Source organism: Aythya marila (genome assembly GCF_965140915.1).
Source record: "Aythya marila genome assembly, chromosome: 3".
NCBI lineage: Eukaryota > Metazoa > Chordata > Aves > Anseriformes > Anatidae > Aythya > Aythya marila.
This window is the reverse complement of record NC_139044.1, coordinates 80,107,323-80,133,923: the sequence shown is the minus strand read 5'-3', so window position 1 is coordinate 80,133,923 and position 26,601 is coordinate 80,107,323. Positions and strand designations below refer to the sequence as shown.

General features: G+C 39.8%; 1 protein-coding gene across 4 annotated transcripts in view; it reads left to right on the top strand.

Moving 5' to 3' along the window:
* The first annotated feature begins 14,767 nt into the window (after positions 1–14,767).
* PTPRK (protein tyrosine phosphatase receptor type K) overlaps positions 14,768–26,601 on the top strand; it is a 413,945-nt gene continuing 402,111 nt past the window's right edge. For 3 of the 4 annotated variants that reach the window (XM_082758356.1, XM_082758359.1, XM_082758358.1), the window contains exon 1: positions 14,769–15,116. In XM_082758356.1, coding sequence (XP_082614482.1) covers positions 15,005–15,116 — 112 coding nt within the window. In that variant the 5' untranslated portion in view covers positions 14,769–15,004. Of the gene's footprint in view, positions 15,117–26,601 lie in introns of all 4 variants that reach the window. The other variant, XM_082758357.1, reaches the window with a different exon arrangement.

Sequence of the window (26,601 nt, the reverse complement as noted above, 5' to 3'; positions counted from 1 at the left end):
AAAAAAAAATCAGCCACCACAGACTCACTTGAATAGTAAAGGACTGGCAGATGTGGAACCTGAATATTCAATAACTACTGAGCAGAAACAGTAGGTCTCACAGTGTGGGACTTTTTTTTTGTTTGTGTTAATTATACTAATTAGAATTAGAACTTCCACCACTCAAATTTCCTGAAGCTGCGTGGTGCTAGCTGCTATTGTTAGCACTCATGGAAAATACTCCAACAGAGGGCACCAAGAAAATTACTTACAATCTGAACACCCACACAAGCCTGTCACGTTGGAAAGACTGCAGACAGCATAACTAATAAAGTTATTGTGCTATTTTGAAAGAATAATAGCATGTTTGAAGAGACCATATTAACCCTGTTGTAAAGTATTGATTGCACTCTGTAGTAAAGGAAATGAAACAACAAAGACATAGTGTTTTAATTCTTTTCCTGTTTGCTCTTGCTAGTTTTACTCTGTTTCAATTTACACCTATATTTGAGAACACAGAAAATGTATCACCTGTGGTTCACAAAGACAGTTTTATTTTCATAGACACTCTTTCAGCAACTTGATGCTTTTAAGATCTGTACTTCAATTCAAGCAAATGGTAGTGAATATGAAAGAAATCCCTGTCTGAAACTGTTTGGATCCTGTTTGTCGTTTTTACTTCTGTTTAAAAAAAGAGTAAGTCAACACAAATGTCAAAAGATACCAGTCGATTGGTTCCGGACATGTTAATTTAGATGTGTTACCAAAAAAAAAAGGTATAATTATCATTTTAGTCTCTAAGGAAATGTTTAACTCCATTCCAGTGCTTTACAAATAAGCAAAACAAAAAGTGTGTCTTTTGTAACAATTTGCTGTTGTTTTGCAAGCACATCTGCATGCATACATCTAACAATACAATAGCATTGTATAAAACTGTTCTAGATATGGCTGAGGCAAATACTTAGGATGATTTTAAGATTTAACATTTTCACAGTATTTAAAGCCCTGATCCTACCACTAAAATAACCAGATGCAGTGTGTTATAGCAGTTTTGTTTACACTTGATAAAGGCTGTTTTCTTATCCTGTGCTAAACCGTAAGTTTAAAGGTAAGAGGACAGTTGAATTAGCAGAGAATGATGAACATTTCAAATGTCATCTTTTATGTAAACCAATATATAAAAATAGTTATGATTCTGTTCTTTTGTAAATGGAAATCATTTGTAATCATTCTCGAGGGTGGTCTAGTATATGTAAAGTCACATTTCTTTCTTTCTTTCTTTCTTTCTTTCTTTCTTTCTTTCTTTCTTTCTTTCTTTCTTTCTTTCTTTCTTTCTTTCTTTCTTTCTTTCTCTCTCTCTCTCTCTCTCTCTTTCTCTCTTTCTCTCTTTCTCTCTTTCTCTCTTTCTCTCTTTCTTCCTCTCTCTCTTCCTCTCTCTCTTCCTCTCTTTCTCTCTCTCTTTCTCTCTCTCTTTCTCTCTCTCTCTCACTCTTTCTTTCAAATAGTGCTTTTAAAGAGCTTGATTCCTGTAATTGCATTTCCTTCCTTTTCTATGAGAGTATCTGTAAAGACATTTGGCATCTCATCAGCAAAAACAGCAGATGGAGAAAGGCTTTCCTACGTGCTCTGTCAAGGGAATTGCAAGTTTAGGTAGGGTTTTAATAGACATCAAGGATTTAGTGACATACCAAAGATTGCATGCCCGCACTGTACCTATTATTTGTGCCTTTTTCTTTTAATAGAAATGAAAACAATTACCGTGCAGAAAAGATTTAGTTTCTCTTTGAGAGTATCATACCATATGGTATGGGGGATGTATAGATGACAAAATGAATGTAAAAAAGTCCATACACTTCAGATGATGCTAGTTGAACTAAATTTATGTTTCAAATTTTAACTGAACTGATAGCAAAGTTTACAAATATATATATATATATATATTATATATAAACCTTCATATGCTAATAGAAATTCAAATAAGACATAAAAATACTTGTTACTGAGCCTGGTTTATAGAAAATGGCCTTGGGGACCAAAGAACATTTCAACAAAGGCAACTAAGTAAGCACTGTAATTATAAGAATGAAAATTGTCAGAGTTTTTTCAAATAACAGGCTTGTTATCACATGATAGCACATGAAATTGCAAACAGAGAAAGTATTTTTTCTCAGTTACTGAGAAAAGAGATATTCCTGATAGGGCATGATGTTCAGAGATGAGAAATGAAGATGTTTGTACTGGCTATTCACAGACAAAACAAAATTTGGTGGGAGAGCAAACATGTAACCTCTATCTTGCATATTGTTCAGGCAGTTATAAAAAAATGAAACAACAACAACAAAAAAAACGTAGCTGAAGAGCTAGACCCTCAGCACACTTAAAACAAACAAACAACCAAATGAAAACAAACAAACAAGTAAACAAGAATAACCACAAAACAAACCACCAAAACCAAAACAGCTCTACTGAGCATGCATTTTTGTGAGTAATTAAATGGACTCACAGAAAGCTCCCAGTGTGTCCAGGTTTGTGCAGATTCTAGAGCTGGATGGACAGATTTTGAAAAGGAACTTCAGTGTCCCAAACTTTTTGCCTTTCATGGCATTAGTTCCCTCCTTGTCTTGGAGGACAGAAGGAATTGCTGTCATGGTCTAGAACTAAGTATGAAATACAGAAGCAACAGAGCTTACAGAGTCAGGTAGATCTTCATCTGCACAGAGGGAGTATTCACATCTCTGTAGGAAATGATATTTGTAGAAAAAAAAAAAAAAAAGTAAAATAAGATTTGGGGACTTTGGGACTAGAATAACATTGAAATTATCAGCTATTGTGTTAAAAAGCACAGTGGAGTTGTATCAAGAACACTACAGCTGCAGCAAGATCTCTTGAATCAGGTTTAAGATAGCTCAGTATCTGGGTGCATAGGGGAGAAACACGAGATATTAATTGCAATATTAATCATATACTGCCACTGTAGTAGTGCAAGGTAGTACTTCACAGCATGTTTGCAAAGACCAAATGCCCTTTTAGTAATTTCTTATAGCGCTGAATTCCTTGTACCAGGCCTCTACACAGCCTTGTTTTCAGAAAGAAAAAGAGTATATTTCACTTCATCTGCCTGAGGAGATCCATGACCAAAATTTACCATGGTCATACAATCTGAAAGTCACATTCTGTGTATTGCAGTATGACTAAAGTTATTGCAGTATGACTAAAGTTATCCAAGCATAGGATATGAAGAAGGATCTTGAGGAGCTTCTTTGATCATCTTCCCCCTGCATGTTTTTCCAGCCTTCTCTTTGATCACAAGAGCATTCCTGCCTTGATCTCATCGTCTCCCACATCAGTGTTTGCTGTCCTGAGACAGCCCTATATCCAGCCATTGTGTAACCCCATCACAGAATGCCAGCTTAATTTTGACTACATTGAAACAGGAATGTGCCAAGACATGGGCCAATAACAATATCTCTTCATCTACCTTTCCAATGGAACACTTCCCAAAATGGTACTAAAACATTTTATGATCTATAATCTTCCTAATTTGCATCCATGAAAACCTTTTGTAATAATCATTGTGCAAAGAAACACTCACTCACTATGTTAGTCCTTGTGATGTGTTCAGTCTACTCCCACTTACCTGTCCTCTGAACTCACTGAATTTTACCACCATGCAAGAAGACTTGAAAATAAATAAATAAAAGCAAATCCCCATCACTTTCAGAGAGGCACCAAAGTGTTGAAATGAATGTAATCAGCCCCATGTATCATCAGGTAAGATCCCTTCCCCTAGTCCAACAAATGTAAAACATAGCCTCTATTTTCCTTTCAAATAAGGGACACTGAGAGTAGCTGGAAGGTTTGGGTGACTGGAAACAAGACATTAAGGCATTCATCTATAAAATGTCATTCAAATTCAGACCAGATCATTCTTAAATGAAAGTCACTACCATGTGATGACTGTTCAATGAAGGCTCATATTCTCAGACATCCACATCACAGAAACTGCCGTCGCAGTGGTAGGTAGCTTCTGCAAAGACAAAGGACTGCATAGCCTGGATAACTACAATAACCCCTAGTGTTCTGAATGTTTCCCTGGCTGTGTAAATCAGGGCTGAAATACACTAGCAGAGTAGTTTGTGGAAAGTTGCATTTTTGCTTGTTGTGTTGTATCCGTACTGGGGATAAACACAGGGCTTTCAGTCTCACAGGGCTGTCAATCTGTCATCTTCCACACACTCTGAGAACAGGTTTTGCCTTTTAAAAGAAAGAACACTGTGAACAGAAACTCACCATTAATCAAGTCTTATTTCTCCACGTGGAGGAAAAAAAAAAAAAAAAAAAAAAAAAAGTCAAGTCACCATCTCCACAATTGGAACTCTATTCCACTTCACAAGCTGAGGGTAAAGAATATAAAGTAAAATCAGAAAGTTTGTCCTTAGAGGGAAGATAGAGAAGCGCTCAGTTCTCTGTGTGGGATATGATGGTCTGTGGAAGTTGAATAAACTGGTACAATACACAATGCTATGACTCACAGTGCTGGATGGAAAAGCACTGTATGCTATCCATCAAAAATTCGCTTCAAGACAATCCTTAAAACTTTGAACACAGCAGGATTAGAAGATCACAAACCTCTCTGGAATCTGTGCATGCTGCTAGGCACTCTACCTGCCTTATAGCAACTGTAGCTATAAAAAACTCTTCGTGTGTTAACATGATGTAAATTAATGAGATTACTTATAATTTATGACTGGATAGGTAAACTTCCACTTTGTGATCCAAAAGACATGCTGAATTACGATAGTATAAGCCAATAGAATAACCCATCTTCTTCAGGCATCAGAAATGCATATTTCATTGTAAATCCTGCATGACTCAAACCCCTGACAGTTTATGATTAAAAAATTACAGTAAAAATAATTTTAAGTGCTTGCTAACAATATATTTTTAATCATTTATTACTGACAACCCCCTCAGAGATCTATACTACATACATAAAACAATAATTAGTGTAGGCAAAAGCAAAGACTAATTTAGAGAGGTATTGTCAAGAATAACTTTTGGAACTTAAAGCTTGACACATTTTTAAAATTAAGTTGACTAGTCATTGAAATCCATTATGAGGCAAAGTGTTGGTTAAAGACAGATTCTACCAAAATAAAGATTGAATGCCTTTTTAGGCTTTGGAACTTGGTGACTTAATATATGACATTCTTGCATGACACTGTTTGGTCTGTGTTACACAGAAACCCCAGAAATGATCCCTCTTAGTGGACCTAAAAACTAAATCTTGAAAAATTGTCAAATTTAAGGGCAATTTGTATTTTTACCAGTATGTGTGTTCTATTTTTTTTTTTTCTCTTACAAATGCTTTCTAAAATGTCCTCAGAAAATGCTGGGGGGGGGGGGGGGGATTTATGAGATATGGCCCAATTTGGCAAGCCATTATCATCAGGCATGATGAATGAGGCCCTAATTTCAGTGGGACTATTCACAATACCACGTGGAGAGCCAGTGTTGCTCTACAGAACTCTCATTGATTACATAAAGAAAACAATAAAATGACTAGACCTGAAGTGCTATAAAATGCATCATGTGAGAGCATTGAAAACTAGGGGGATTCTCTAATCTTTCTGGTACAGTAATTTGTAGATGTTACTTGTAACATCAAATGTAAAAATGTATGTAGAAGTGAGATTTTAAGCAGGATATACTCTTTATTAAGTGAAATATTTAGCAATATGGAATTAACAATTCTAATCATAAATGCCAGGCAACCTCTTTTGATCTGCTACCGTAGCTAATTACTCCAGTGGGAAAGGAAACAGGGAAAGGGCATTTCAGCTGTGCAAGGACAGGTTTTCTCTGAATCTATATTTTGCCCAAATAAAACCTGTAGTTAGAGTTCATGAGACTCTTAACCCTTCATCTGTAGGAATTGGAGAGTTTCTGATAATTGTTACCTTTTTCTTGCTGCAGAATAGAACAGTGATTTCCTCCAAGACTAACATCATTTATATTTATAGTTTTCTTCTTTTGTTCTATCACTGTCTATAATCTCTTCTGGGAAAATTATTTAATGATATTGTTGTTTTAGTGGTGCTATCTCTCTAGTGCTGTCATTATTGTGGTACCATGTAGTCAAGAGTCATTAAGTGCTGGAACTCAGGTGGGCACTGTAAAAGATATAAACCTCTCACTGGGATGCCAAAAGCAACACTAACCTTCCAAATTCTTGTGAAAATGACCTAAAAAATAGTTTGGAATTTCTTGGAGACCAAAATCTTGCTGACTATGAAAGCCTCAAGATCACTGGAAGTTACTATGATACACTTTTTGGGTCAGATTCATCCTTAACCACCTCTTGGAGTGTGTTTTAGGTGGAGCCTAGAAGAGAATTCTGCCTTTCTTCTCTGGAGGATGAATGGACAAGAGGGGAGAGGAGTAGACTGGAATGTTGAGAAAGACAGGCTGCAGTCCTACAGACTGTCCTAGTTCTGGAATGTTTTTGATTCACAAAGCTAATAAGCTGATAAGCTACACGGTCCCAAGCTCAAGGTAAAAAATGGCCAACCCTTAGATGGGAAGACCTCTTTGCAAACTATATCAACACTATTGCTGCTATCAGCTCTACAAAAATGCGGGGCTCCTGTTTGAATCCAAAATGCCTCTACCCAGAGGAGATGGCATTCCAGGAACAGGATAGGATAATGCACAGTACAACAATAAGATGTATAGATCCAGTCATTGAACGTGGAGAAACTACCCTCTTGTAGACGAAAGGAAGCTCCATAATCACATTTCAGTCCACAAGCAAATATTGCTGAGAATCTGAGAACCATGATTTGTCTGAGGGAAGTGGCAACTGCAAGAAGGTAGGCAAAACAAAGGATGTGTGAAGGCTTATTTACAGCACATAAAAGGATAATAATGTAGCATGATATATTTTTCATAGGTGGTGAAGGTTTGCATTGGATTTTCCATAAGTATTTCTGAACTGTTCTCCTGTCCCATAGTCTGTCGTTGTTGAGATAAAATGGACAGTAATATAGATCAGTTGAGTGAGCGATAAGCATGATAATAGAAAGTCACCCTTGTAAAAAAACACAGCCAAACTCATTATAAAAGCTGCCAGATTATTCTACATAAAATGTACTGACATCTCCCTTGGACCTGACATTAAATTGAAAAGAATTTCAGAATCCAGAAGAAATATATTTTTAAACTAAAATGAACCACAGTGACAGGTAAAACATTTTTGTAATACAAATATCTATGTGAACTCTCTTTTCAGGAAACAACAAATTCTGTAACAAGTTTCCAGGTAAACCCCACCAATTCCACTCTGCAAAGTTTTTACTTGTCAACACTCTCCTGACACTATTTAAATTATTATTAAATTTATTACAGTGTCTTGCCTCTGTACTGTCTTTCACAAAGCTGCTTCCTCCAAGTTTTCTGATTTATTCCCTAAATCCTTATTCTAGAGAAATACCTGAAATATTTCAGGTATTACACAGCTTAAACTGGATTTAAGAAATATATGTTTTAAATTTAGAACTAAAAAAAAAAAAAAGGAAAAGAATAACTTTACGCATGACTCCAACATCCTGACTCCTGACATACAGCAATTCAGAGTGAGTCACTTGCCATCCTGCAAAGACAAAGTATGGTAATTCAACTGCCAATAAACTCTTAGGGCAGAAGTTAACCTACTTTGGGTAAGATATATACACATCTATTCTTGGAGTAGGTAGCCTTTTCCATTTTAGTAGCTTATTTTAAAAACTGGGAATTTGAAGAGAACAGTTCAGCTCTGAAATGAAGGAACATAAAAGTGGAAACTCAGGGTTTTATGGTAGATATCTGAAAGTCACACTGAAATCTTGGAGGTAAAGTACATGGCACTGAGGCAGCAATATTCTAGGAGAAACCAGAAAATAGCTGTTGGACCCCAGAGACAAAGTCTTTATGAGATTGTGAGATTTATCTGATGAGACTTTCCACTTTGGAAGAGAAGTTTAGTAGTGTCTTATGAAAGACTGTTCTAATACAGAAAGCTTTTGTGGAATGACATGAACAATCATGATATGAGATGTCAGTTATGACTTGTGAGTCTGCTGAGTATGTATTAATGTAACTTGATTAATTTCCCTTGAGGATAAAATCTGCCTAAAACTATAGACAAGATGGCACCCATGAATTTTTAGCAATCGTTTCTGCAAAAGTATCTTCAGAGCATTAAAAATTGCTCAGTTTCATATGAGGTGAAGAAAGAATTCAATATCTATTCCTCTGTTCTTTGAGAGGCCATATATTTCAGTCCCAGCAGACAAATTTACATGGTAGACTGAAGAAGAGAGGGCTATGCTTTTGTTCAGCATCTTTCCCTGCCCTGCTGCAGCTAATGACAGAAAACTGCTGCCAGACATGACCTCTCCTTTTCAGTTGGGCTGTCACTGATAAGTACTATTGCTACAGGTATTAAGTATACATACCTGGGCCCCAGTTTTGCTTTCACTTGGTAGTCAGTGAGGTTGCAAAATAAATGTGAGTATAGCATTGGGCTTGAAATGACTTTAATCATATTCTTGTTCCCTTGAGTATGGACTGATTGCAGATTCCAATTTTCATTCCTGGCTATCATTAACATTTTTGAAAGTAGACTTGAATCATACTGGGCTTCCTGAGCTGCTTTCTTATTCAAATCATAGCCATCCCTTGGTTAACAGCAAGAACTTGAATATATTCTTTTTTAATGGATAAGTGTGCCAGAGGAATGGATGAGATATATATATATATTTATTTATATTGTCACTTACTCCTGCTTGTTTATGCTCAGGGTTGTTTTCTTTAGATCATTTTAAATTCAGGCAGTTAATTTCCAATTAAGAAGAAGAAGTGGAAACGTAAAAATTTGGCTTTCATAAAAGAGTTTTGAATACACTACTGTAACAAAAACAATTATTACAGGGAGAGTAATTGCTCTCCTCTAAGCCAAATCTAGGTGTTTTTTTTTGTTTGTTTGTTTGTTTTCCAGTAACAACAGGTTTTGAAGTAATCGATACTGGACATTTATGACTGGGTAAGCCAAACAAAGTCACCACCAATCCCAGCAGACAGGTTAAACACTCTCAGGTACTTAAAAGTAATTTCTGATTTATAAGCTTTATTTGTCTAATTTCAAGGTTTGCTCAAATAGGTCTTCTTTCAGATGAGAGTTCAGCAATGTATCGAATATCTAAGGGTAATCACAAGAATACTACTTCCATTAAGGGAAGGAAGACTGAATTCACAATTTATTGTACTCCTAAATAATTAATTTGCCTCCAAGGTCCCTTAATAAACTGATCACTGGATGCAGCACAACTGGACATAACAGCATTGTGAAAGGTCTTGAGGCTATAGCCATCTTGCATTATTCTCCCCAGATGAATCACACTGTTCAAATGAAGTTTTCAAATTTTGGTTGGTAATGGGGTGAGAGTTTGACATTTATAAATGCATTGCTGATGTCTGTTTTGCATGAGGTGCCTCCTTTGTGACCTCACAATCATTTAAACCTTGTAAAAAAGAGCCTATGAAAGAGAGATGTAAGTGTTTCCAGGCCTACCACTTGACAACTCTCACAAAGTGTGTGCTCTTTTAAGATTCTCAAGAGGAAATTACTCAGCTCTGCATTTCTCTTTATGTACAAAAGTACAAAATATTGCAATGTTGCTTGTGCCAATCGCAACACGGTAAGAGCAGATAAAATCTGAATGAAAATTGCAACATGATTTTAGATGGTGTTTATTTTACTTTCAGCTTGTTCCTTTTATCCATTAACTTTTTACAAGCATTCTACTCCCTGAATTTTAAATGTGCATTTTCACCTAATTAAGCCACAAATATATGCAGATTTACCTAATAAGGGAACAGAAGCAATACTGTGTAATTTATACTTCTGATCACAGCCAATGATTTAGCCCAAAAAGCCTCAGCTAAAATGATCGTTCTAGTTGGCCATCTATTTATTATCCTTTTACTTTCTTTTTTTTTTTTTTTTTTTTTTTTTTCTGTTAGATTCTAGTTTTCACTGCATCAGATTAACACCTGCAAGACCTCATACAACTCAACTGTTCTTTACTGTTGGATCTCCTTGTCTTTTGTACTTCAGTGGCAACACATGCCCTAAGGCCATCTGTCCATTTTTCTCCCAAGTTCTTATGAATCCTTGAAAGGCATACCGAGTGCCCTTTTGGAGTTGTTCCAAAAGCTGAAGGAATGCCTTCAGCTGAGTTCAAGCTAAGCTTTAATGTTGTGGACTTTAAAGCTCTACATGCTTTCAAATGATTGCAAGCAGCAGGTACAGGTATGCTAATCTAAAAATAATTGACTAATCAGTGCAGAAATGCAATGTACCTCTGCAAGTCCTCAGAAGCTTCCTAAGTCTTGTTGGCATCTTCCCCAATGACACCAAATGAAGTTTTCCCCCTATGGTTCTGATGAGGAATACCATCATGAAGCTGCGAGGAAAGGCATGGGGTTAGAAGAGTAGTAAAAGGCTTCTAGGTAATGTGGGAAGAGGCATTTGCTTAAACCCGTACATACACAAAATGTGCTGCAAGAGCTTATTTGAAAGTAAACAGTTCTAAGGAGCTTAATGTATTCATAATCACTGTTTGATACACTGTGCTTCACCTTCCAGAAGCTTCCCAAAGACGAGTTCCCAATGGCCCTTGCATTAATGGACTAGCATCTTACAGGATCGAATCTTACTAGCATCTTACTCTACTCGAATAGAAACACTTGCAGAACAGTGCCTTTGATGTTTAGGCAAACTCAGACGTCAGTTTCTTTCTGGGTTGCACTCTGACATAAGAAAGGCATTGTACAATGTAATTTTGAAGGGATGGAATTCAGTAAAACAATTTATTTCAAAACAAGACCATGCTTCACTCCTTCTTGAAGGCTATTCCCATGCTATATTTCAGTTGTCAACTATTTTGTCTGCTCGAAGGAAAAATAAGACGGAATTTGGTCAATAATAGGGAATGTACTCTTTTCAAAAAAAAAAATCACAGGCCATTTTTATCAAAACCACAGAAATGACAAGCAGAGCAAAGTAATATTCAGTCTTTGGATAAAAAATGGAAAATTATAGCCCAAAAGTTGAATATTGCTGAGAATGATGGTCAAGTAAGAACAGGAGGTTTGGGACAGGAAATGCCACAGAGCTCTCTTGTAATGACACGAACCTGTCACTAAATCTGCAGATGGGAAGCTGGAGAATGCATGCAAGAGATGCAGAAGTGCCCCTGGGGACAGAGAGTCACAGGACAATTCCCTTGTTGCATGCCTTGTTCCCACCATAAACCACAGGTAGCTAGATGAACATGTGGTGCTCCCTGAACAAGCTATTATCTTACTCCATCTGTGCACATGCAATACGCAGCAGTGAAGCAATCCCCAGCCTTTTTAGACCCTCTACCTGCTCCACATTTGCATCGAAAAAGCAGCTGTGTGACAGGAGACTGTTCAAAGGCATCAGTAAGACACTCAGCATCGTTTCCTTCTCTCCAGTGATGGTTTGTTATGACAAGGGTATCGGCTGCTGGCTCTCCGTGGAATTAGTATGCTCTAAAAAAGCCTCTGTGAGTACCAGGCAGTAAAATAATACATTTAATTGAAATTTGCAGTACATCTTACTGAGATAATTTTTTCAGAAGTGGAAACACAATGAAGACCCTGCTGCGGGTATTATTGGATAACATCAAGAAAACTTGGGTCGATACAATACTCAATTTTCTCAAGGATTTCCAACCTTGAAGAGCCAGATTTTCATGAGGCCTTGATTCTTGTTAGGGCTCACAGAATAAGCAGGCAGATTTTCACAAAGGAAGTGAAAGTACAGAGGGCTGGAAAGTTGGGTAGGAGCAGCAGGATAATGAGCATCCTTGACTATCTGATCACTTGGCTAGATAAATTTCATTTAAATGTCTCAAAAGCCCCTCACGCTCTAGAACATTTAACAGTTCATGGAGGAAAAAAAAGGGAGGGAGGGAGAGAAGGGGAAATATTTTTGCTGGTTAGGAATATGTATTTTAATATTTTACACACCATGCAAATATCATGGGAAAATACCATGTCAGATAGAAATTCTGTCATATAGTATTGGATTATCGATAATTTATGATGTTATACTGTGAGATGGTGTATTATGCTAGACAGTTGTCAGTCATTAGGAACCAAATTAGATGACAGCCGGTGTTAAAAAACTATGTTATGACGGGCTTAGCAACATCCAAAAGTATAATGGGAAACTTTTACCAGGGAATGCAAAGAAGGTGGAGGCATCTAGCAGAGTTTCAGAATCAAACTTGCTTAAACTTGACACCGATTTATTTGGCATTTTATTTAGAGATCATAATTGTCAGGATAAAGACCATACTTTCCTTAATTTCCAAATATTCCTTGAGATGAAGGGAAAGGCATTTCTACGAGCCCTTTGTGTCTTTTTGCTGTTACATTTGGCATATAAGGCGTTACCTTGGACAGTTTCTAAATGTCGTTCAAGAGGTAATATATGTATGCTTTGATCTTAATTGAAAATGCAAAAAACAGTGAAACATTTAGAGCTCTAAAAATGTAAAAGCTGGAACAAAAATAAATCCACTCATGTCATATAAGATAAAAATGATGTCTAACCTGATATGTAAGTTAAAATATTTGTCAGGGTGCCAAGTACATTAGAAGGCACATAGAGCAGAACTGTGCATAATATCTCAGCAGATACGTACCTGGAAGAGGAGTGGGGTCACGTGCGCATCTCACCCATACCTCTCAAGCTTGAACTCTCTACTCAAGGAAAGAACAGCAATCAAAATCCTCTTTGTTGTCTTTTAATAGGAACGTGAGCAGCAGAAAAGGTTAAAATCCCAGGGGACTCCCGCTGGCAGATAAGGAAACTATGTGGATAAAGCACAGGGGGAGTGTGCTTCAGCACAACCCTTTGCCACAGGCCCGACCAAGGGAGCAGAGAGCTGGTACTGCACAGCCTTGCCAACAGTATGGATACAGCTATCGGCAGTACTGGTCACCGGGGTAACCTGCTGCAAGGTTATGGGGAGGCCGTGTTGGTCCTCCTCTTCCCCTGACCTCCTCAGCTACCCATGAGTTGTCTGGCTGGCATTCATCTTTTACAGTGTTAGCTGCATGGCTCCCAGCTGGAGCTAACCCCATCAGACACACACACACACAACAGGACAACACCAGATACACATGTACTCCCCCACCACACACAAGGAATTTGTTTTCCTTAAAAATTTCCACAGCAATCATGATGCAGCCTAATGCATGGGAAGCAGGGCCAGCACACTGCTTTTCCTTCACCTTGCTCAGAAGAATTTCCCGTGTTTACTTGCAACCAGCACGTGGCCCATCCTTCCCGAAACACTGGCTGTCACGAGATCTGCCTCATGAAATTCCCATCCTAAGTTCAAACAAAGAGCCAGTGTTCACTAAAGCATATAATTTTGTATTTTACAGTAAGCATGCAAGTTTTTGGCCGCTCCACCCAAATGAAGTACAGAGGTTTCCAGCTGTAGAGGTGGAGAGGTGGAAGAGTTTTTGTTTGTTTGTTTTTTTGGGGTGTGCTTTGTTATACAAGCTACCACGTACTTCAAACTGCTGTTTAACTTTTTTTTTTTTTTTTTTTTTTTTTTTTTTTTTTTTTTCCCCCCCCGCTGTGAAAACATGAAGGTTTGCAGGGTTTTGAGTCAAAACCTATCAGTTGCCACACAATGGCTGGAAAGGATTTGGAATCACAGCAAAACCTTTGATGAACCTGGATTGAATTTCCAGTTTGCAATAAAACCTGCAAGTTTCCAGTGGTCTCGGGTTCTGTTGCGAGCATTACATAGCACCTCTAATTACCAGCTGCTGTGCAAGAGAAACAAAAAAAAAAAAAAAAAAAAAAAAGAGAAAAACTCATTAAAAATTGGTTTAAAATTTTTGAAGGAACTCATACTCTGTCAAAGAAAAATTCCAGCCCTGGCGCCTTTACCTGTTATTCCAAATGCTTTCTGGGTGCACGAGTTGCACAGCTGTGAGACACGGAGCGGGGCCTTTGTGGCATCGCGGACCCCGAATCTGGATGTGGCGGGGAGATCCTGCTTCACCGCACGCGGGTGCCGGAGCCGTCTATCTGCGTGTAGACCTGTCGGGAAGGTCAGCTTTTCGCTACACGTGGATATAACAGCGCAAATGGCGGTGCTGTTAATTACAATTTCACTTCCGATCAACGAGACTTTACTGGCACGACGAGCCAGGCGAGTGTTGCCAAAGAGAGGGGAGGGGGGAAAAAAAAATAAAAATAACAAAAATCCCGGCTGGAAGACAGAGCCAGTCTGCTCGATGCACGGCAATAACGCTACGCGCTCTGAGGCGTTTTTAGAGGCAGGAGCAGCGAGCGAAGCCGAGCGGGGGCTGCAGGACCCCGCACGCCGCGCCCGGGACGACCCGGCGCCGGCCTTCCTCCCCTCGCCTCCTCCTCCTCCTCCTCCTTCTCCGGCGGCGGTGCCCGATCCGAGCCGTGCCGAGGAAAGCGGAGCCGCTCCGCTCCGCTCCCAGCCGTGCCGAGCCGCTGCTGCCCCCCGCGCCTGCAGCAGGAGGCGCTGCCGGGCGCCGCTCCGCCCGCTCCGGGGCTGCGGGGCCGGAGTCCCACGTTCCCCCTGCCAAGTGCCGGGGAGCGGGGGCTGGCCGTGCGCGCTCGGCTCCTCCCTCCCTCCCCGCTCGCCCAGCGGCAAAGTAACTCCGGAGCCGGAGCCGGAGCCGAGCCGGCGCTGCCGCCGTCGCTGCGCCCGTCGCGCCGCAGACGCTGCCCCGAACGGGCGGCCCCGGGGCCAGCGGGCGCCCCTCGGCGCGGGGCTTTCCCGACCGGCGAGGCCGGGGGGAGGCCGGGGGGAGGCCGGGCCGGCTCCGCCCGCCCGCCCGCCGCGGGCCGGGGCAGCCCCGGCCGCTTTGGGAAACTTCTCGGCAAGTCGGCATGGGCAGGGGGGCCGGCGCCGCTCTGCTGCCGCTGCTGGCGGCGCTCGCCCTGCTGCTGGCCGGCTGCTCACCAGCGCTGCCCGGGGCGGCCCGGGCCCAGCTCTCCGCAGGTGAGTCGCCGCTCGGCGCCCAGGTGAGGGTGCCCTGGGGAAAGGAAGGGGCCGGGGGCCGCGGGAGGCTCGGCGCCGGGTCGCGGCTCCCGACGGCGGTGGAGCTGCGGAGGATGCCCCCGTCCCCGTACATCCCCCTATTTCTGCCCCCGCCGCCCTGTGGGGTGCAGCATGGAGGGATCGGGCGCCTTGTAAAGTCGCCCTCCGACCTTCCTCCCTTCTCCTCCTCCTCCCGCCGCGGCAGCCTCCCAGGTGGCGGCGGGGCCGGAGCTGCCGCCGCCCCCTTCCCCCGCCGAAACTTTTCCCGGCGCTTCCCCGCGGGGCGCCCCCTTTCCTAAAAGGGGATTTTTTTTTTTTAAAAAAAGGACAATAATAAAAAATAAGAGAACCGCGTTGGGAGGGAAGGCGGCGTGCGGGGCGGCGTCCGTTTTGTTTGAAAGCCGCGAGTTTCTCGCCCCTTCCTCCCTTCGGGTCTGCGGGATGAAAGCCCGGGGCACTGGGCTGGGAACGGGGGGGGCTGCGGCCCCGGGGTTGGGACGCTGGGAACGGGGGGGACCCCGGGGCAGAGCCCCCGGGGGGAGCAGGGGGCACGGGGCGCCCTGTCCCGGAGCCCCCCGCCGCTGCCGGTGGCCAGAACCCGGCGTCGGTCCCCGTGGGGCTGTAGCGTGGGCTTGTGTCGCTCCAGCGTGGCGTGGAGCAGCCCGAAGTAGACTTCAGGCGCTTTCCCGTCTCTGTTCTTGCTCTTTTTTTGTTAACAGTACTCGCTGCTGTGCCGGGCGCATCAGTCGGACAAGCGTGTGCATCTCTTTAATATCGATAGGAAAGCTTGAGCTCGAGAACCGCCACTAATAAAAGTATCTAGGCTCGTGAGACTTGGAAGAGCAGTTTTCATAAGGGTTTTCATAAGGGCTGATGCATAGTTTGGAGGCTGTTTTTTTCCCCCCGATCCTATAAATTAATTTTTAATTGAGAAGTTTGAGATGTGTCACTGTCAATTAAGAAATGTGCTGAAGCAATAAGGTAAATTGGGCTGCTCTGAACAGATTACATCCGTCCTGTGTGGCTGACTTTGGTGCCTATAATTCGGTGTCTGCGTATCAGAACCGTACAATTACGTAAGCATCTACAAGGCTTTTACCAGGGGAAGGGATGCGTACCATGTATGATGTTGGCACAATTTAGGAGTAGCTAAAATAAAAGGTTCTGAAGCGTTGACATCTCTTCATTCAAAACCACACTGAAATCAGACCAGCGATTTTGCTTTCTGTAACTTGTCAGGCTAATACAAGTTTTTGTTCACTGGTGGAAGAAGAGTGGGAAGTTCTGATAACTTAGATTGTCCATGGTATTTTATGCTGAGAAGCATAAACTTTAGCCCTTCTTGGAGTTGAAAGTACAGAAAGTCAGGTTCATACCTTGGGGTGTGTATTAAGTAAGCTGAGAGGAATGTTCAGGATCATTCTGACCAGAGTAGGTGAAGCTTGTCAAAGAGTTGAACAATTGTATCTAGGAAACATGAGATTCATTTTTTTTTTTTGTGCAGCATGTCAGCAGCTACAGACTGCAGTTCCTATTACTAAACATCAAAAATACTGATGTGTTGTGCTGGTCAGAGGCTTATTAATTACAGGCTTGACTGGACTTTCTCGAAGGTTTGGAGAAATGGATTTGTCGGTAGCTGATGCTTCCAGTGTGCTCAGTTTAGGTAAGGTATGATGACTGGACACTTACTAAATACATTCAGTAAGCACATGTAGAGCGATGCCTTACTGAACACTTGCTTATGATCTTGGTTTGAAGGCTCTGAATTTAATAATTGCTACAGACTTTGGTTTTGTTACTAAATTGGTCCCTGAAGCAGTTTTGTATTTTTTTCCTCTCCCTGTTGATTAGACTTCATCACTCTGTTAGTGGATGCAGGACACATGGTTGGGGTTTGTATGTCAGTTCCAGTGAGGGCCTTGCTCTGGTATACAATCTATATAGCCAGCATATAGGAGCATTTGTGTTCCTCATAGCAATCTTCTGTTTTTAACAGGAGTACTGTTTTTCAGGCATCTTCATTTGACTGTCTTTCCGTCCTCTCCACCTTAATATAAGAGCATGTGGGTTTCAGTGTTAAATGTAACCTAACTCATTTTCAGCTTCCTTTCTTACTGTTGGCATTGTAACAATTTAAAACATTGTTAATTTTTCTTGCTTATTAATGAGGATATTAGTTTAGTCTGGACCTTTCACAAATCTGTCTGTCTTGCTTTAATTAGTTTTTTATTTCATTTTTATGATGCTTTGCACCACACTCTGAACAGTGGATGTTGGCTAGATCCAGAACTCCCCATGTAAATTTGGATGTGTTTGTTAGGTGTCTAATTGAATGCCAGAATTCAGGCTTCTTGAAAGTTGGCCATCCTCAAGAGCATGTGTGTGCTGGTTGTTAGCTGCTCCGTGAAAGCAAATGAGAAGGCGAGAGGAGGAACAGAAGCAAGCTAGGAAAAGGAACAAGATGCATCTTGTAATTTGTTGCTGTCTTAAAAATTGTACTTGTGTGTTATCTCCGCCCCCTTTGCACACAGTTGAAATGCTGTCTTTTCCCACAGGTTTCAAAAGCAACACTCAAGCAGCTCCTCTCTGCCCACCCCCCGCAAAACCCAACCATAATCCACAGTGTCATATTTTTCTGGTCTCTGTACATTGTTTCTTTACACTGCCTCTTTCCCTGACCCTTCAACTTGGGTGCGTGCCTGTCAGAATCTAGGCCAAAATGTTTTGGCAGCACGTACTTTGTTGAAGTCTGGCTATTCCTTATATAGCACCTCCTTTCATCTGTAACTCCTACAGTTTGATAAAGAACAAGTTCAGCTTGTTTTCACAACTTGATAATTTTAAGCTTATACATTTTTTTGTTAATATTATTTTTAGCAATTTGCGTGTTTTTAAATTTTGGAAAAAAAACATTTTTTTGGTAAATGCTGCCGGCTTGACAGCTAGCTGGTAGAAATATACTTTGCACTGCCTCAGACAGTATCTGTGAAAGGTTTTTTTTTTTTTTTAATATTAAGTGAAAGATGCAAAGATAAAAATTCTGGAAGTGAGTCAGCCTACCAGGAGTTATTTAACTGTGTGGTATTTCACAGTATAGGGATAATTAAGCATAAAAAGGAGGTATGTATGTTTTATAAGTTCAAGCCCTTTATGAGAGTAGTTATTCCTCAGACTTTCTCAGGCAAAGTAGTTATGGTATCACAAATGAACAGGCAAGAGTAAATATTTCTGTTTTAATCTTTTTTTCATTGATAAAATAGACTCTCTCTCTCTCCCAAAGACAGAATATAAGTAACTCAGAAATTTGATATTATGAAGCAGGAAATGTTACTTTTTTTTTTTTTTATAAGGATTTTGTAGTTTGATACATTTATATACAGAGAAATACACCAATATACCAAAGTAAGTACATCTATTTTTTATATATATATAATCATGTAGAAGAAATTAAGCATGTTTTGAAAATGCTTTTAAATCCTTTTAAGTAATTAAATTAACCTTTTGCTGTCAGAATGATAAAAGTTGTAGCCACGTTCAAGAATAAAATGACTGAAGCAATTAGCATATGATATACAGGACACACTTGTGCAGGTAGGCGTGTATGTATAAGAGACTTCTCAGTAGCTTTTTTTCCACCAAGCTGTTAAAATGTATTGACAAATTATATGGATGATGAGTGGAATTAAAAGCAAACTTATTTTATCACTTCCACCCCCTCCTTCCCAAATGTTTTACTTTCCTTTATGCGTTCATCTCTCTTCTGTGGTAGAGATCACTTGTAGAGAACACCTGTGTGTTCAATTATAACATGTTCAATTATAACACGTGTATTAATTTTCAAAATGGACCTTGTGAAAGTGGGGTTGAAATCACCTAGAAGACACAGACCCAAGAAGTTTTGCTTAGTCCATTTTGCTCGAGAGATTATTGTAGGCCTTGATAAGTTAATGTAAACAGTACATCTTAAACCAAGTAGCTGTCTTGCCCTTACTTAAGATCTACTTAAGATAATTCAAGAATGAGGTGAGGTGAAGGGTGAAGAAACCTACACAGGTTCAGGCAGAGGTCCACCTAGCCCAGCTTCCAGTCTGATGGCAGGCACTTGTGAGAGTGATATGGGCAAGGTGAGTGATTTTGGATGGATACTGTGACCGCAGAAACAATGTGTTGGTATTTAATGTCATTAAGTGGTTTCTTGTAACCACAATTGTGCCTAATAACATCTTCAGCCTGTATCAGTTTTAGTGTTCACATCACAGAGTAGAAAGGAATCTACATGTTTTATGGAAAAAGCTATGGTCTTTTTTTTCTTTTCTTTTCTTTTTTTTTTTTTTCTTTTTTTTAACTTACTAGTTTTGTTTAATGTCTTCCCATCTTGTATTGAAAGAAATGGTTAATAATGGCTCCCAACTTACCTTCTTCATGCCACACAGGATTTTGTAGTTTTACAAACTCTCTCAACTATTCATTTTGTAGTCTGAAAAGTCCAGTTTTAACTGTTTGTACCATTCTACCTCATTTTTTTTTTCCATCCTTTACCAGCTTTCTCTTTCTTTTCCAGTTCTAAGTTCTACTGCATTGCTTAGAGTGTCCAAGACACAGCTGCCTGATGGATTTATATAGTCCTTAGTAATGATTTCTGTTCTTACCCGTATCATAATCATTCCTAGCATTTTATTTTTATTTTTTTTATTTTTTATTTTTGGCCATTTGGACCATTCCTGGTTGGGAGCTGACACTTATATGCAATTGTCTGGTTCATTACTGAGGAGCTGAGATTGTGTGGTTAAATGATGGTCTGTGTCAGTGTCAGCAGGAGCTCCTGGGAGGGGGAAGGACCTTAACCAACCCTTTTTTGCGGGGAAAGAACTCCTAAACAAGGCTCTTGAAGACCCCTTGGCCTCTTGTTGGTGTTTGGGAGAGTTAACCTGCTTAATGCTTGCCACTACGGTTTGTATCCTTCTGAAATGCTGTTGATACAAGTGAGCTAAAGAGACTTTATCCTCTTACGTGGAAGTGTTGGCAATATTTGGATTAAAAAGCAGAGATACGGAACAGTGGTACTTCATGCTCTGGAGTCTTATGATGTCTCTGCATGACCTCCTTAGCTGGAAGACCTTTCAGTCATCTCACTCCTCAGGAGCTGGGTACATTTCCAAGTGTCAGCTTTGCTTCACATTAGCATACATTTTGGGGAAATCCCTACTCTTCCTTTTTCAACTCAGATCTCATTGAAAGTGTAATAGGAAGACTCCAAAACTATTACTTTACTCCTGATAACCTAGTCAGTCAGGACAAGGCCCATGTTTTCATGTGCTAATAGGATCCCATATGTCATAGTTTATTATTGTAATGGAAAGATGCCTTTGTAGTGCTGCTCCCCGAAGTGTGCAGTGGGATTTGGAGCTTCATTTACAATCTGATGATCCCATTAAGCCAATTTAAGTTACTGCTGCCACAGAGAGGGGCATTTCCATCTCTTGAATACCTCTTAGGTCTTTGTGCAGGATCTGGCCACCATGTGGTCAGTGAGTGAGTTAATTTAGCTGTATGTGAAGCTTCTTGGATGAAAGATGGAGTCTGGGATTAGTATCCTTTTGATCGGTGAGTTTAGCAGTCTTGAAGATGTGGCACCTCATAAATCTGGTGTATGGGAGGATGAGGGGCAGTGGTAGGGATGGTTCAGTTTGACAGCTAGCTGCAGTGGCAGTGTGGCTGGGGTGAGTTGAACCTGTGCTGTCTTCAGAAGGTTGGCTCTGGGCTGTGCTTTCTGCCCGGCACTTCATTCACCCAAGCAAGAGGAAGGAGGAGGCCAAGGGCACGAGGCTGCCGTGGTTCTCCCTGTGAGGCTGCAAGAGTTAGGCTGGGTGAAGGCATTTGGGGCTGCTGTCTGGCTGACTGCATGCATGGATGACATGGTATTCATGTTTCCTTCCCTGACGTGCGTCTTTGAATAAACTGGGCTTAAATATGTTCTCTCATTGTAATAGATAGATGTCATTTATTATATAAATGTGTAAGCAAGAAGTGGCTAGTTAATGGCATGTAACAGAGCGGGTGTGGTGGCAAGCCTAGTGTAGATGGTGTATAAGACTTACAGAAGATAACACCTAGATACTAGGCTAGAATTAGATGATGTTATGACATCCAATTTAGGGTGCAGCAGAAACCAGTTTAAAGCCCTGTTCCACAGTCTTACTTTTTTCCCTGTGTGATCTGTCCTTCCCTTCTCCTGTGTGGGCTCTGGTGAGTGACCTGCTGCCACAGCAACACACAGTGACTGCCCTTTCTAGCTGCTTCTGGCTGCGTGGGGCTGTGAGTAGTTTGGGGTGTTTAAGTGGGAGTGCCCATTACACACATGCATGAGGCTGGAAGAGGAAAAATACCCATGGTTTCTGCAGGCTGAGGGTGCTGGTAGAAGAGTGGTAGATGACATTAACAGAAACTTTGAGCTTATTGCAGAATGGCAGCAGGATCACAGAATGGTTTGGGTTGGAAGACCATCCAGTTCCAACCCCCCTGCCATGGGCAGGGACACCTCCCACCAGACCTGGTTGCCCAAAGCCCCATCCAGCCTGACCTTGAACACCTCCAAGGATGGGGCATCCACAGCTTCTCTGAGCAACCTGTTCCAGGGCTTCACCACCCTCCTGAGTAAAGAATTTCTTCCCTATATGTAATCTAAGCCTACCCTCTTTTACTTTAAAGCCATTACTCCTTGTCCTGTCACTACACCCCATGAGAGAGTTCCTCCCCAGCTTTCCTGTAGGCCCCCTTTAGGCACTGGAAGGTTGCTGCAAGGCCTCCCCAGAACCTTCTCTTCTCCAGGCTGAACAACCCCGAAGACATTACCTTGTGCTGCTTACGGGTGAGCATTGACTATAAGTGACTTTAAACTCCCTAGTTTAAAGCTATGCAAAATACCTAGTTTAAAGTCACCTATATATAGTCTGTGCTTACCAAGTAGTTTGGAGTCACTTAGAGTCTGCATTTACCAGGAAGCTATGTAATTGAAAGTCATGTTTGTATTTCTGGAAGTAATACAATGTATACAATATATAAATATACAATTTATATTTATACAATATATAAATATAAAAACTGATAAAAGCATACTGAAATATTTTCCCGAACAGGAAGGTATAAGTATTTTGTGAACTCAATGCTGTGTTTTAAAAACAAAAAAGCAACAAGTAAAACAACTCCCTCAACCCCCAAAACATTCACTATGACAAAATAATAGCTGTTTGTGGTGATTTTATTTATTTATTTACTTTTGAAACTACATGTACATGTAACCTCAAACTTTAAAAGCTGGTGTTGGTTGCACTTGAAACTATTTTTAATCTGTTTTTGGCTTCTGAATGTTAAGCTGCTCAATAGCCATGTAAATTGTGGAAATAGTCTTACAGTTGTCAATTTTGTAGAATATATCCACATTTAAGGAGCTTCTTTTAGTTGATTTTTGTATCTTATATATTTCTCTGTAAATGAGCTTCGTTTGTTCAAAAGTACAGAGTAATGGAGTAAAACTTCTGTTGTTTCAAATTCACTGATCGGTACTGTCCTGGTTTCAGTTAGAACAGAATTAATTTTCTTCCTAGAAGAAATTTTCTAACTGAAACCAGGACAGATACTTAAGTTTTTAGATTTGCTTTCTGTTTCTGAACTTTGATTTCCACTTAAGTTGCAGTTTTTATTAACAAATCTCTACATGCATTTCAGTTAGGAACCATTTATTTGATCTAATCAAGTCTGTTTTGTGATTGCTGTCACATCCAAATCTTCGCCTGACAACGTTTGCACTTTCTTATTTTAAACAGTTGAAAAATATTGGATCTAATATATTATGTAATATGAAAACAATGAACTAGTGGCGCAGAGCTGTAGTGTTTTATTTGAAGGACTGCAGGTAAAAAGTTCTGCCAAGTTGTTGATCAGTGTAATTTCTGTTGGTGTACAAAATGGTCTTAGAATTGAGCCTCGACAGGGGTAATGTGTCCTTAAAGTGCTGGGTGAGTGGCAAGGAATTTGAGTCACTCTATTTGTTGAAACATCTTTAATATGTAACTATATTCTGGGGTAACTATGTAGCATGAACATATAGCAGTGAGAACTACTATAAGGTAATAACACGATAGGTAAATGATACAGTAGTCTCTGGCTGACAAACATCTGAGTTTCCTTGTACAGAAAAGATAAATGCTGGCCACTACCAAAAGGAAGGAGGGCCTCCCCAGAATGACAGCCGGCTTTACAACAATAGGGTGACCTTGTACTGCTGTCAAGCAGTGATTTCAAACTGAATAAGCCGTTAGAGCAGATTTATTTTCCTGTAGGTTTAAAACTGGGACTACATCAAGATTTTTTTGCTGGTGTAGCTATACTTGGTAATATGTCTGTGTGTTCCCCCAACATTACTCAATGGTAGACATGGAAAAAACAAACAAACAAAAAGCCAGAACAACAGCAAACCAAATGTAGATGAGGCCTGAAAGAGATTTGGTCCAGAAATCTGATTATCCGGGGAAAAAAATAATCAGTGTTTTTCCAGCAACATGCATTAACTTTAACATGTAGAAACTTGCTTAAAGTCAGAAAGTACTGTGCATAGACTTGTTGGGCATTTCTTCTCTCTAGGAAGATTGTGTGTCTTTGGTGTTGGTTGCTGTTTACAGTGCTGCACTGTGTATATGCTTCAATAAAAGATTCGAGAAACTTCGAAAAAGATTTTGAGAAATTAATTTCTCAAGGATTGGTGCCATGAAAAGATTGAATTCTGTGCTCCATACTATGAATAATGTGAGGTTATTTTTGTTAGCGAGTGTGTGAAAGATTGCACTCTTCAGTTTGCCAGAATGTCATTTACTTCTGCTACCATTTACTAAAAAGATGTGATTACATATATTAATTGGGTAGCAAAAGGAGCCATTTTTCAACTAGCATGTCAGGAACTTAATTCTGCTGAGTTATGAGACAGTGTTGTATACTTCAAAACCAAGTTCTGCTGCAATTAAATTCTGGCATGTTCATTCTAATTATTACACACTGGTTATTATATTTATATTGAGGTGGAGTTATATGCTTTCTTTTGTGTCCAAACACTTATTCTGTACCAATGAAAGTGACTGATGAATATTAACCAGAAGGAAAAAAAAGTCATAAAGAACAAACATGGTTGTAGTTTTGGTGAATTCAGAACAGGTCAGAACAAAAGTTTTGAGTGGTAACTGACTTCTTTAAATCTTCTTTTCCTTTAGTTATTTCTAAATACAACTTGCTTTTATTTGTGAATCCTATAGTGTGATTTAGGATGTCTGTTGCTAATTTAAACCAATAAAGGATTTAAGCAATAACTAAAAAATATATTGAAACACTGAAATTTTAGTATAGCTTATTTTAATTTAACTACAGTGAAAAAATTATAAGACCTAGTTGAGACTTGCCCTGTAGCTATTATAAAAATGCTTCAATTTGATCTTTGATCACTTCATTGTATCTGTATCATCTCTGTGTGGTGTTAGGCTGGAGTAAGATCAAAATGGGGAATGTGAGTTGTTTGGTTCTCCTAGTGTTATTCCATTTGCCCGTTCTTCATAAATGTAAAGCAGTTATCAAACAAGGGAACGCTGAAGAAATTTGGAAGAGTTCAAAGCAGAGATGAGTTTTCAGTGCTGACTGCCATCACAGTACTTAAAATGCTTTGAGAGGACAATTTACTAAAACGTACTAATCCACAATACTGAAGGCAGTTTTATGTTTTGTTCAACTTCTGATTCCTTTGACGACATGCTTTTTATGATTGTATGAGATTTCTGGTGTCTCTTAGATAAGTATGCTGAAATCTGAATGTTGTGTAGGTTTTAAGTGGACTATGAGTAAGCAGATCAAGACAATGTTGTATTAAATTTTCTCTGTTTTTCATATAATCTTTTACAGAGGAGGTAATGGTGTTGGTTTAAAAAATAATAATAATAAAAAAAGGCAAAAAGAAAGCACTTAATCATTCCATAATCTTTTCCCCATGCTCCTGAAAAAAAGGGGTAGATTCTCATCGATTGCTCTTGTGAGCTTCTACTCGCTTTTGTTATAGTTCTTTTTTTTAATCTCCTTGGTTTTCCTTTTTTTTTTTTTTTTTCCTGGAAGACTTTAATGGCAATTTTGTGTTTTTTCATGATATAATTGAAGGGAGGCGAGGTATTTGTGATTCTTTACTCTAGAATAGCTAATGAGTATAAATATCATTAGGCTTTTCAGCATGTTAGTATATGTTCCTTCTTTTCACTGCTTAGTTGTCTCTCTCTGTTCATGAAAGTGTTTTGTTGCATTCAGTGTTTCAGGCTAGAAAATTTCCATTAAAAGACTTTTCTCACAACAGAAATGTCATAAAGTGCTCTTTTCAGTCTTTTCCTTATTCAATTCAGAGAAGCCAGACAAATATTCCTTTTGTAGTTAGTTTTTACTAGTAATCCATCCTAACCTAGTTTATGAAAGTACTAAAAATTGCAAACTAATTCCTCAGGCTTGCCAGCTCTTCAGCATATGAATGCTGGGTGTGTGTGGTCTTGTTTAGTGCAAAAGGTCTATTTATATTAAGTTTCCTGCATTTGTAAATCTTTGTGGGGTTGGCCTTTCTTTTCCTTGGTACCTTGTCTTTCAAATACTACAAGAAATTATTAACAATTCCCACTCCCAAGAAAAGCCTTAATTTCCATGTTTACATATATAAATCTATAATGTACTTGCATATATAAATAAGTGTAAAATAAGGACAATCAATTTCCAGGTAAGGGCGAAACCTTTAGTGTGTTATGTTGCATTTCTGAATCAGATGAAACAAAGCTGAGTAATGAAAGGGAACATAATTTCCCTGGTAAACACAGACTAAATGGATGGGTGTAAAATGTAGGTGACTTTTCTGGCTGTGAGTTGGCTGAAACCTGGCAGTGAAAAGTTGTCAAATTATTATTTTTTTAATATTAATATTTTTAAAATAATTATATTAGCAGTTACTGAGTTCAGATACTATTAATAGCCAAGCTGTTTAGCTTATGTTTTTTTCTTTGATAAAGTTAGTTTTCATTCTTTGATACATCTTGCATAAGTGGGAACGTGTTGCATTCTTAGGTGGTGTGTTATTGTCTTAGTACTTTTTATTTTGTTTGCCTTGAAACGTTGCTTTGAAATCCCTGTATGCTGATTTAGTTAAGTACTACAGGGCAAGCTAACAGCTCTGTCTGAGTCATGTTTCAGGCATGAGGTGCTTCCAGGTCTGCAGTCCTTTCTGGGGTGAGGGAGTTCTTCGCTGTGTGTGTATCCTCTGCCTCTGCAGCAGCAGTTAGCTACCAGGCTCAGTTTATAGGTTGTTTTAAACATACTGAAGTAGCTGTACTAAACAGCTTTTTTTGGGGGGGTGGCCGTTGTTCCCTCCAGTTCACTTACC